At 41.4% G+C, this 12839-nt stretch overlaps 1 protein-coding gene across 3 annotated transcripts in view; it reads right to left on the bottom strand.

Moving 5' to 3' along the window:
• The window catches only part of FRMD5 (FERM domain containing 5), a 415118-nt gene that overhangs the window by 33858 nt on the left and 368421 nt on the right, over positions 1-12839 (bottom strand). For all 3 annotated transcript variants that reach the window (XM_006831705.1, XM_006831706.1, XM_006831707.1), the window contains 2 exons: positions 6847-6944; positions 4658-4781 (listed from right to left, as the gene is read on the bottom strand). In XM_006831705.1, the coding sequence (XP_006831768.1) occupies positions 4658-4781; positions 6847-6944 (222 nt within the window). The remainder of the gene's footprint in view (positions 1-4657; positions 4782-6846; positions 6945-12839) is intronic.

Raw genomic sequence — 12839 nt, 5'->3', positions numbered from 1 at the left:
CAGATGTAATACATAGGAATCAAACTGACTACATCTGTGGAAAGACAGGATGGAAAAGCTCAATATCATCAGCCAAGACAAGGTCAGGGATAAACAGTGAAACCGTTTATCAACTGCTTATAGGCAAGTTCGGGAAGAAGCTGAAAAAAAAAAAGAAAACAAGCCCATGAGAGCCAAAATATGACCCTGAACATATCCCACCTGAATTTACAGACCATCTCAAGAACATATTAGCTGCATTAGATACTAATGAATGAAGATCAGAGAGTTGTGGAATGACAGAAAGAACATCATAGAGGAAAAAATAAAAAGGTCATTAAAAAGGCAGCAAAGAAAGAAAAGACCAAAGTGGATGTCAGAAGAAGACACTTTGCAACTTGTTCTCTAGCATAAAGATGCTAAAGTAAATGGAAGAAATGAGGAAGTAAAAGAGCTGAAGAGAACATTTTAAAGGGCAGCTTAAGAAGACAAAGTCAATATTAAGTATTTGAATGGAATGTGCCAGAACATGGAGATAGACAACCAAAAGGGAAGAACACACCCAGCATTTCTCAAGCTTAAAGAACTGAAGAAGAAATTAAAGACAACTTGAAATATTAAAGAATTTTAGGGGCAAAATATTGAATGATATAAAAATCATAAAAGATTATGGAAGAAATATACAGAGTCACTGTACCAAAAAGAAATGGTTGATGTTCATCCATTTCAAGAGGAAGCATATGATCAAGAACTGTGGTACTGAAGGAAGAAACCCAAGCTGCACTGAAGGGATTGGCAAAAACAGGGCTCCATGAATTTATAGAATACACATTGAAATCTTTTAACAAACTGATGTGGCACTGAATGCACTCACTCATCTTTGCCAATAAATTTGGAAGACAACTACTTGGCCAATTGATTGGAAGAGATCCATATTTGTGCCTATTCCAAAGAGAGGTGACCCAATAGAATGTGGAAATCATCGAACAATATTATTAATATTACATGCAAGTAAAATTGTGCTGAAGATAATTTAAAAATGACTGCAACAGTACGTTGGTAGGGAACTGCCAGAAATTCAAGTCAGATTCAGAAGAGGACGTGGAACAAAGGATATCACTGCTGACATTAGATGGGTCTTGGGTGAAAGTAGAGAATACAAGAAAGATGTTTACTTGTGCCTTATTGACTATGCAAAGACATCCAACTGTGTGGCTCTTGACAAGCTATGAATAATGTTACAAAGAATGGGTATTCCCAAACATTCAGTTGTGCTCATGAGGAACCTGTACATAGATAGACCAAGAGGCAGTCATTGGCATTGAGCAAGGGGATACTGAATGGTTTAAATCAGGACAGGTGTGAGCCAAGATTGTATTCTTTTACCATACTTATTCAATCTGTATGCTGAACAAAATAATCCAAGAAGCTGGATTATATGAAGAATGTGGCATCAAGATTGGAAGACTCATTAGCAATCTGTGATATGCAGATGATACAATCTTGTTTTGTGGGAGCAAAAAGGACTTAAAATACTTACTGATGGCAAGAAACATTCCCACCCCCTCCACACACAGAGTGGATGGAGATGGGCAACTGGGACATTGGATACTCAAATGGGGAGGAGGGGACTACAAAGGCAAGAAGTGACTGGCTTACAAGCTTTCAAAAGGGAACCTAGTGCTAGGGAGCATGGAGGAAGGCAGAATCTCCACTGGGTACAATTCAATCTTTCTGGGTGGAGCTGATGAAAAGAGGTACAGATGGGTAACTCGTGCTACTGTAGTGAATAATGCTTATCAGGACGGAGAGTGAGGGTTGGAAATGCAAAGGTAGAAGTTTTGTAACAAGGAAGGGAGTGATTAATTCTCCAGGATAGGAGCAGAGATCTCTGGGACCATCAATGGAGAAGAGCCAAGAGCGGGACCCTACCCAGAGAGATAGAGATGCCTGAGATAGAGACAGAGACGATGATGTGGAGTGATGAAGCGGCGGGGGACTTTGGATCCAGAGAGGGAAAGAGACTGTGGGCCGAAAACTGGGGGGGGGGGGGTGGGGGGGTGGGGGGGAAGGGTAGGGGGCGGATTTCTAGGATATACTCTTTGGTTGGTTGATGATGCGTGGAGGGGATTGGAACCATGGCAATGAGATGATATACGATGGAATGAATGTAAAACTAAAGCTCTTTCATGTAAACTATCATATAATGCACAATAAAACATTAAAAAAACAAAACAACTTACTGATGAAGATCAAAGACTATAGCCTTCAGTATGGATTGCACCTCAATGTAAAGAAAACAAAATTCCTCACAAGTGGACCAATGAATAACATGGTAAATGGAGAAAGGACTGAAGTTGTCAAAGACTTCACTGTGCTTGGATCCACAATCAACACTCATGGAAGCAGCAGTCAAGAAAGCAGACTACATATTGTATTAGGCACATCTTTAACATATGCAAGAGCAAAGGACTAGGGTGTATCTGACTCAAGTTATGGTATTTTCAGTAGTCTTATATATGTGAAAGTTGGCCAATGAATAAAGAAGAATGTAGAAAAATTCAAACATTGAGTTGTGGTGTTGGAGAAGAATATTGAAAGTACCATGGACTACCAGAACAAAAAATAAATCTGTGTTGGAAGAAGTACAGCCAGAAAGTTCCTTAACTGTACATGTAGGGGTTGAGTTAGATAGCACTGAAGACACAGCTCCAAAACCAAGGTGCCCTCAGCGTGCCTACAAAAACCAGCCACAATAACCAACATATATAAAAGTCTGACAACAAAAACACAAATAATCCAATCATAAAATGGGCAAAGGACTTGAATAGGCATTTCACCAAAGAGGACATTTAAATGGCCACCAAACATGAACAGATGCTGTGCATCATAAGCAACCAGAGAGATGCAAATCTAAACCACAAGATACCATTTCACTCCCACTAGGATAGCTGTGGACCACATGGTTGGTTTGAACCACAAGATTGGTGATTCAAACTCACCAGCTGCTCCCTGGAAACCCTATACGTTATGAATCAGACATACTTGACAGCACTTAACAAGAAGAGTTCAGAGACAAGATGAGGTACTGTAGGATAAGCACTGGACTGCTAGCTGCAAGGTCAGGGCTCAAATCCACCAGTTGTTCCCCTGAAACCCGATACAGTGTTGCTATGAGTCAGAACTTACTTGATGGCACTTAACAATAACAACAACAGGAAGGCTAAAATAAAAGGAAACAAATGTTGCATAGTGCCTTGGGTCCTAAAAACTTGCTAGTGGCAATCCAAGGCACAACAATTGGTTTCTAGTAGTCTGGAACAACAGGAAGGAGAGTCCGAAATAGGAAGATACATAATGTGTGGCTAATTGCCTTCATGAACACCTGCTTCCTTTGCCAAAAGACCAGAAAAACTGCATGGTGCATTCCTGAACATTTTGATCAGAGATTCTATAAAAGAATCCTTATTAAAAGGCACAGAATTTCAAATTTTCATTCTCATGGACTACAGATTACCTGGGGAGTTCTGGTGTGGTTGCAGGATACTTCACAGAACCGAAAGGTTGATTTGAACTGCAAGGTCAGAAGTTCAAACTCACCTGCCGCTCCTATATAGGGTCGCTATGAGTCGGAACCAACTTGATAGTACTTAACGACAACATGGAGTCATGAAGATTGGATGAACCTCTGAATCTTTTGCCCTTAGATAATCTTTAAACTTTAAACCGAAAATATCCCCTGAATTCTTAAAACCAAACAATAGTTTAGCGTAAGTAGCAAAGAATGTCTGCCTTGAGCATTATACCCTTTTAAGAACTATCTATATCGGATCAAATTGACAACAGCAATTCAAAAGATTTGATAGGAACAACTCAGAAAAGGGGAATGAGAATGCTTATGCAACTCGAAGAATGTAGTTAATGTCACTAAATGTAGAAACTGTTGTAGAAATATGGTGTATGTTTTGCGGTGTATATTGTCAACAATAAAAGAAATAAATTATACATAAAAGGAGCCTTGGCAGTGTATTGGATTACGAGTGGGGTTGCTAACCGCAAAGTAGGCAGTTTGAATCTATCAGTTGCACCGAGGGAGAAAGACAAACCTTTCTGCTTCAGTAAAGATTTAGTCTCAGAAACCCTACACAGGGTTGCTATCAATAGGTACCAACTCATTGGTGCACAACCACCACCATACACACACAAACACACACACACACACACACATACCCACTAGTTGCTGTCAAGTTATTTTTGACTTATGACGACCCCAAGTGTTTCAGAGAGAACTGTGCTCCAGAGGGCTCTGAATGACTGAGTTTTCAGAAGTAGATCACCAGGTTTTTCATCTGAGATGCTTCTGGGTGGATTTAAACTTCCAACCTCCAGTGTAGCAATGGAGTGTATTTACCCAGGGACTCAGGGCCCCCATAGTACTTACAGATCAGGGCCAGTCTTGTGCCATGCCATCACTGACCACTCTCCTTGGAGAGTGAGTCCATAGGGCTTGGGGTTGTACTGTTTGCAGATCACTGAAAATGGTACATCCCAGAGGTAGAAAGCTTGAGTGCATCATTCTGTGTCCTTAAGTGGTCTGCGTGAGCAGAACACACAGCACAGAGCCTGTGGGCTCGCACTGTGGAACAGTCATTGTATCCAGGGCCCAAGCAACACGTACCTGAGCTCTGTCTTGTGAATCTCAGCGATTTTCCTTTCCAGCTTCTCTGAATGTTTAGGGAAGAACTGGAATTTGGAGCTGTAACCTTCAGGATGTTTCCCTGGATCATAATCCCCAATCTCCGCTTTAAAAAGGAAGGTAGAAGAAAATGATTGTGGAGACAGGTAAACCATTACTGGCAAAGCAACCAAGAGACTAACACGTAGAGCAAAAGCTAAAGCATGAATCATATTTACAAAGGACAGTAGATTCTGAGTCTGGCTATGGGTCAGAGAGGGCAGAGGGCAGAAAAGTAGATCCCTCAGGAGCATGCCCATCTTTGTTTTCCTCCTGGGTTGACATTCACATTAAAACAGAGATAGTAATATTGACCCTGTGTTCTGAGAGTACTATAAATAAATTTGTGTTAAAAGAGCAATGGCTTGAGACACTGTCCTTATCCATTCAACTATAAGAGGGTCTGGGATTGTTGCTCTTTGTGGTAATACAGGAAACTGAGTTTGACCAGGCAGACAGAACCTCTTGGGCCTGAGCCAAATCAGAAGTCTTAATCTTGTTTTTGAGGTTTGATTGATGAAACAGCTGTGATCTAAGCTCAGAACTCAACTTTCAGTCCCCAAGTCAAATCAAATGAATAAATCTGATAGCTGACCAGATGGATGCCAAGCACCTTCAAGAGAACTGAAGAGTTAGAAGACTTGTAACCAGTAAGTATCCCAGAGTTCAGGAGCAACTACGTACAAAGGCTGATTTATCGATTATCTGCCTCGTGCAGCTTTCTTCTCCCACCATTGACAGAGAGAGTCCAACTCAACTATCCCTAAAGCTACTGACCCATGGTGCTCTCCACATGAAGCACTGAGAGGGAATATGGTGGTTGGAAGAGGGTGGAGAAGGTTCCAGATGCTTTGTGGTTGTCCTCTTTCCTTCCTTGTGAGAGCCACAAGCAGTTCAGATGAGAAGGATTGAGGGAGGAACAAACACTGAGAGGGAAACTTGCCTTTTTCTCACAGTTGAATATTGTACTTGTGTCTGCCACTCTTTCACCACAAATATTCAGTGTCTTCCAAATTACTTGGGAATTTCTGTCTTTAGCAAGAGATTAAAGGCTTTCTTGACCCTGTCCAGAGGGACTCTAAGGTATGAAGTCATTGATTATGATTTTATTTAAAAAATCCTAAGTAGAAAAGCTCAATGTTGAACAGCAAGTACTTCTTTAAAGGATAAAACAAAACAGAAAAGTTCAATACAATTATCCAGGTAAAACTAAAGAAAAGAATGGGGTTTAAAATTCCACTTAGATTGGCTTTCTCTTTAAAAGTGCTAAGGGACATCTTTGGATACCTTAGAGTTAGCAAGCTCCTATACACTTCTCATTCTCATTTAAGAGGTTTTTGTTGTTTTTTAAGCAGGGGTCTCAGAAGTCAAGGCTTCAATGGACTGATATTTATATTCCTTAACACAGCTGTGATATTTCTTTTGCCAAAGGGACTTTAGTTTCTTACTGACTAAAACTTTCTTGTCTCTCTTTCCATAACAGCTTCTGAGAGTTCACAGAAATTCATTTCTAGTTACTAGTCCAGATTCTTGGACGGACCCTTCATGTTAATGCTATGGCCATGAATGATACAGTGGTAATGGTAGTTTCAGGTGTGAAGAAGAGAAATCTAGGAAGGCATTAAATAACTTCCTGCACTTCAGGAAAGACTCCCTTGTGAAAAGTGTGTATCAAATTTATCACACTGTTTTGCAAAAAGCCAGTCTGGGCATCAGGTTAATTATTAGCATTTTAGGAAATGTGCTTGTTACTAAGAAACATTTTTAGCTTTGAGCACTCTGAACTAAAAGGTCTCTGAAATAGATAGCAGATTCTTCACATGTTGGAAATTTGCATGAGAGGGGAGGAAAAGATTGATTCAGATTACTCCCCAGAGTCTCAGTAACCCTATCAACGCAAGAAACAGGGCAAATCCTCAGACAGTGTCAGAATGACTGGTAGAAAGACCTCAAGTACAATTTAGTGAGTGTTCAGTGCTGTCTGGCTCTAGAGTCTGGGCAAAATCCTCTAGCTTGGACTGTGCTTTGGGTTAGATGCTCTCTATATCCAAGAAATAGTTGTCTGTGGCAACTGAAATAATGTAATCTGTACTTAGCATGAAAAGCAAATTTATCCTGTCAAAAGCCATTACCTTGAAGGATATAGGCTGCTAACAAGGCAGCATCTGATGTTTTACAGAGGAGGCGGCCATGGTAGAGGTCCCTTTTGATCTGTAGAAAGACTAAATACCTGGAGAGAAAACAGAGAATGAACTTGAAAGGATTTCTTTGATTGCTTTAAATATATAAATATGTAATAAAAACCTATCAAAATTTTTGTCAGGACTCTCTTACTGCATTAAAAAAAAAACAAAAAACAAAAAACTCAAAACATACCATAGGAAACAAAATGTTTTCCATTTCCCTGAAGATTCTTTCATGTGCTTTACTCTGAACTGATTTGAGGCTCAATTCAAAACAATCTGTCAGTTTCCTTCTGTAGCTCAAAACAGAGTGTCATTTCCTGGTAAAGGCATTGTCCCTCAGCTCTGGGCTCTAAAAGGCGCTAACTCCCATCAATCTCCTGCCAGAAACAAAAGCTGTGCCGTCAGAAAAGGGTAGCTTGGCTCTTTCTCCACCTTGGACTTGTTGCTGTTGTTAGTGTCATCAAGTCAGTTCTAACTCTTAGCAACCCTGTATAGGATTTCCAAGGAGCGGCTTTTGGATTTGAACTGCTGATCTTGAAGTTAACAGTCCAGTGCTTATCCTACAGTGCCACATCAGGACTCCACCTTGGACTTACATTCTTTAATAAAGGTGGAATGGTATGTGAAGTAAATAACCAAAGGAAGAGTTCAGCCTTGGTTTGCCACAAACATCTGTTCCTATGAAGAAACAGCTTTCAATTATTTGGCAGAGTTCAACCAGACCTCTCAGAATTTGTATAAGGTATAAGAAGACGCACTGATGAAGGAAACAAAAACATTAAGCAGAAAGCTGTAGCCTTCCCTTCAGATATACAAAGCTCTCATCTTTGGTCAAAGCCAGACATCGCTAGCTAATAGTAGCTGACATGTAACGAGCACGTACTGTCTGCCACTCCAGGTGTTACATCCGTGACATGTAATACCTCATTTCTCATATGACACTTTGAGGTCCCAGAATCCATTGCTGTTGAGTCAGTTTTGACTCAGAGTGACCCTATAGGACAGAATAAAATGGCCCCAAAGGATTTCCAAAACTTTAAATCTTTATAGGTGTCAACTGTGACAGCTTTCTCTCACAATGTGGCTGATGGGTTCAAACCTCCAACCTTTCAGTTAGCAGTCAAAGACACTTCGAGATAGGTACTATGAATACCCTCACTTATAGACAGAGAAACAGAACGGAAGTTTACATGATTTTCTCACAGACATACAACTAGTTAAGTGGCAGATCTAGGATTCAAATTCAGAATGGTTGGACTCCTGAGCTTGGCTCTTAATCACTATGCTATGGAACCACTATGTGATGAAAGCAGTGCCAGCAGTATTTCAAATACCAGCAGGGTCATCATGGTGGGCAGGCTTCAAACTAAGTCTGAGAAGAAAGACCTGATGATAGATTTCTGAAAATTAGCCAATGAAAACCCTGTGGATCACATGAGAATATCATCCTTTGTAGTGCTGAAAGAGCTGCCCTCTGGGTTTGAAGGCACTGGAAATACACAGTGGCTGTAACAATGGACTCAAGCACACCAACCGTTGTGAAGATGGCACAGGACTAGGTAATGTTTCATTCTCCTATACATGAGTCACCATGAGGTGGCGCCAACTTGATGGCAACTAACAACAGAAACAATAGACTATCCTTGCACTGTAACGGCTTTCTAGTTTCACTGAAAACCAAACCAAACTCATTGCTAAGCCAATTTTGGCTCATAGCAAACTTAAAATACAGAGTAGAACTGCCCCATAGAGTTTCCAAGACAGTGACTTTTACTGAAGCAGACTGCTGCATCTTTCTTTCATGGATTGGTTGGCAGGTTTGAACTGCCAACCTTTGGGTTAGCAGTTGTATGCTTTAAACCATTATGCATTGGGACAGAATTGCCAACTTTGCAATGTCTTTACCAGGGGACGGATTTCTGGAGTTCATAATCTCACAAGTGCCCTAAGAAGGGCAAAAAAAACAGGAGTATCAAATCCTTGAGTGAATCAGGTTATCACACTGGTTTGTTAACCAACTAGCATCTATGGTGGTTTAAAAAGCAATGTACACAAATTCTTTAGTACTCCTAATTTCAATTGTTGTTGTTGTTGTGAAGTGCCAGCGAGTCAGTTCCAACCCGTAGCGACCCTGTATATAGTTTCTGAGGAGCAGCTGGTGAGCTTGAACTGCCAACCTTGCAGTTCAAACGGCTTTGCAGTCTGGCGCATTAACCCATAGTGCCACACCAGGACCCCTCCTAATTTCAGTAGGTAGTGCTTAATTCCATTCCTTTGAATGTGAGTTGGACATAGTGGTTCACATCTAGCAAATAAAACAAGACAGAGGGGCTAGTGTCTGACTTCTCAGATTTGGTCAGAAAGGTATTGCAATTTCCTCTTTGTTCTCTTAAATGACTCACTCTGTTGGAGACACTCAAGAAGGCCTATAAAGAGATCCACGTGGCAAGGCACTGAAGGTTTTGTCAACAGCAAAAACTGCTGCTAAGAGTCATGTGAGTGGCTTGGAATGGTTCCTCCAGCCTCAATCAAACCTTCAGATGACTGCAGTCCTGGCCAACCTCTTGACTATAACCTCCTATGAAACCCTAAGCCAGAGATATCCAGCTAAGCGTCTCCAAAATCCCAGACCCACAGAAACAGTAAGATAATAAATGTTTGTTATTCTAATCTAAAGGCGCTCTGGTAGCGTAGTGGTTATGAATCGGGCTGCGAACCTCAAGGTCAGCAGTTCAAAACTAGCAGCTGTTCCACAGGAGAAAGATAAGGCTTTCTACTCCTGTAAAGATTTGCAGCCTCAGAAACCCTGTACAGGGTCGCTATGAGTCGGAACTGACTCCACGGCACAGAACAACAATTCTAATCTAAGCTTTGGAGTAATTTGTTATACAGCCATAGACAGCTACAGTGTTCTTAAGAAAGTACTAGAACTGTATGTAGTGTTGTTGTTAAGTGCAGTCGAGTCAGTTCCGACCCATAGCGACCCTGTATAGGGTGTCTTAGGAGCGGCTGGTGAGCTTGAACCGCTGAACTTGCAGTTCAAACAGCTTTGCAGTCTGGCGCATTAACCCACAGTGCCATACCAGAATTGTATGTAGTAAACTCCCTTAAATCTGTTCCTCTGAACCAAAAAGAAATTGGGGCCTCCCTGAACAAATGGTGCTTTCCATTGCTTCTGTTTTCAAATTGAAGAATGAGACAGAGATGCCATGCCCACTTGATCATGTGAAAATGCCCAAGAGAAAGAGGAACTTTAACTGTGTAACTTCTGAAAGGTGGTGAGGAGAAGGACCGGCAGGTGACCGTGAGAGTCTTGGGTTTGGTGATTCATGTAATCAGCAAACAAATGAAGGTGCAAACCAACCTTTTGAGGGCCTTGCTGCTCAAAAGTATGGCCACATAACAAGAGGATCAAGATCACCTGGGAGCTTGTTGGAACTGCAGACTATTATGCTCATCCTTGATATACTGAATTGTAATCTGCCTTTTTACAACACACCCAGGTGATTTGTATATAAAATTTAAGAAGCACTGTATTAAGAAAGTGGGAGAAAGATGTGGTAGTTTGTTTCTGTAAAGAGTTATAGCCTTGGAGCTTTGGGAACCCAAGGGGCAGTTCTATTCTGTCTTATTAGGGTCTCTTACGAGTTGGAACAACTCATCAGCACTAAGTTTGGTTGGGTTGGTTCTAAGCAAATTTAAAAGCATTCTTGTGACCACATCAAGGTGGACTGCCCTCCTCAGACCAAGGGAAGGTGAATACTGTAGTCAGGAATTCAATAATATATTCTCCTCCCTTTCCCCTACTCTACCCCAGTGTTTGCCAGGAGAAAGGCATCATAGAGAGTGAATAATTAAGATGGATCTACGAAATCAAGCCTTTTGTCACTCTGTTTCCACAGTGAAATGCCACACGGTGTGTGGGAGAGAGCGAGAGCACTTTTCTGCCTCTCACTGTTCCAACTCCCACCTTCCGCAAGCTTTGGCAGGATGTAGATGCAAACCTTTCGCCCCTTACTCACTGATCAGTCCCTGGGCCTGTGTTCATGCATCATACCTCCCACGCCTCTCTACTTGTGTCCAAAATTCACAAGCAATGTCTACTTGGTTAGAGGAGATACTTCAATGGGAAATCAAAGCTCTGGGCAGTCATTCTGAATGTTATATAGCGAGGACTGGCCCCCTGGAAGCATGTCAGAATCTTTAAGAACAGCTTCGAATTTGCTCCCACCCCCATCATGCGTACCTTCACCTCCTCGCACTAAGAACCATTGCTGTGATTAACCATCATGTTTGATGGGCACATGGCAAATGCCTCAGGTGAGCTAGAATGGAAACCAGGCTGCCCACTGCTGGGCTCCTCTGGACTTCTGGTGGTAGAACAGCTATGGGAGGCCAAGGAACAATCTCTGTCAGTGACATAACAATTGGAGTTCAGGGACGACAGGGTGATGGTCAAGTCGATATCCTAAAGAAACAAACTTTAGTCTTCAGAAGACAAGAAGAGATGAGTTCATGGAATAAAGCAACTGAGAGCTCCAAGGGAAAAAGCTGCACTGGGCTTTCCCACACACTCCTCCTTTTCTCTGCCACAGCAGCTTTGTTTGGTTCATTTAAGGAGGGAACCAATGACTGAGTGTCAAAGCCACATGACTCACAGCAACCTATTTCCAGAGATATTGGGATAGTTCCCCTTGTTGCTGTGGGCTGAAGGAAAACGATTTTGTTGCCTGAGGTACTGCCACCAGGGCCACTCTGTACTGCTGCCTGGGGTTTCTTGCCCCAACTAGTTCCAGATGAACAGTCTACCTGAGTTACCCAAACTCAGCACTTTAGAACAGGTGATACAGTCATGAGAATCAAAGACTTTTGACTCCAGGCCTTCTAGAAGGAGAAGGGTGCTAAACTAAATCTGGAGAACTCTTTGTCATCAATGTGAAATTATAATTGGAACCAAAGAATGATCTGGAATTCGAACCGGATTGTTCTGATTTCTTAACCCAATGGTTGACAAACTACAGACTGCTGTCAGTTTTCAATAAAATAAAATATAGTTCTATTGGAGCACAGCCATGCTCATTCACTTATGTGTCATCTCTGATTGTTTTCACACGACAATGTGAGAAGGTGAGAATTTTGCAACAGAGACCATATAGTCCCTGAAGTCTAAAATACTTACTATCTGGTCTTTTACAAAAAAAATTTGCCAATCCTTCTCCATCTAAGCTTTTAACCTTTATACTAGGCTCAAGTGATGTTTACTGAATAAATACGTGACTTAACAGCTCCATTCATTTATGCATATGTATTTATTCATTCTTTTAACATTTTCTCAGTACTTACAGTGTCAGAAAAATGTTGCCTCCTTGAAGGTGGAAAGCCCATTTACATTCTGCTTTCCTGTATTCCGTGATCTTTCCAAAAATGTTCTTGTACCTGCAGTTCAGTTAAAAGGTAAATCTGGTGCCTAATCCCCGATTTCTCTGACTCTAGCCTAGGCAAGAAAATCTATTTATTACTTTAAAAAATGACAAAAGAGATTCATCAGGAATTGGCAATTAAATTTATCACCTGGGAAGAGTCCAAGAGAGAAACTGAAGCATAGTTCTTTTACTCCTTACTTGGTCATCCTCTCCTCTCAGCCTAGTTTATTGGAATGGCTAAGACAGTTGCAAAACTTACGACCAATATTCAGAAAAAAAAACACTGACAGTTTGGCAGCAAGGTGGTGTGAATGGCTCTAAACCAGAAATGAATTGTGAGTCTTGAGAGAGAATGGGGTGGGTACCCGCTTTAAGATCAGTAGGGATCTGAGTGGGGAGAAAAATGCAGCTAATCTCATGATCTCAGCAGAATGTTCTAGGGAGGAGAAGATACAAGGACTCCAAATGAGGCCCAGGCCCTCTGTGGTCTATAGGCCTGAGAATACCCAGCTTGGA

Source organism: Chrysochloris asiatica, unplaced genomic scaffold, assembly GCF_000296735.1.
Source record: "Chrysochloris asiatica unplaced genomic scaffold, ChrAsi1.0 scaffold00004, whole genome shotgun sequence".
NCBI lineage: Eukaryota > Metazoa > Chordata > Mammalia > Afrosoricida > Chrysochloridae > Chrysochloris > Chrysochloris asiatica.
This window is presented reverse-complemented; position numbering and strand designations above follow the sequence as displayed.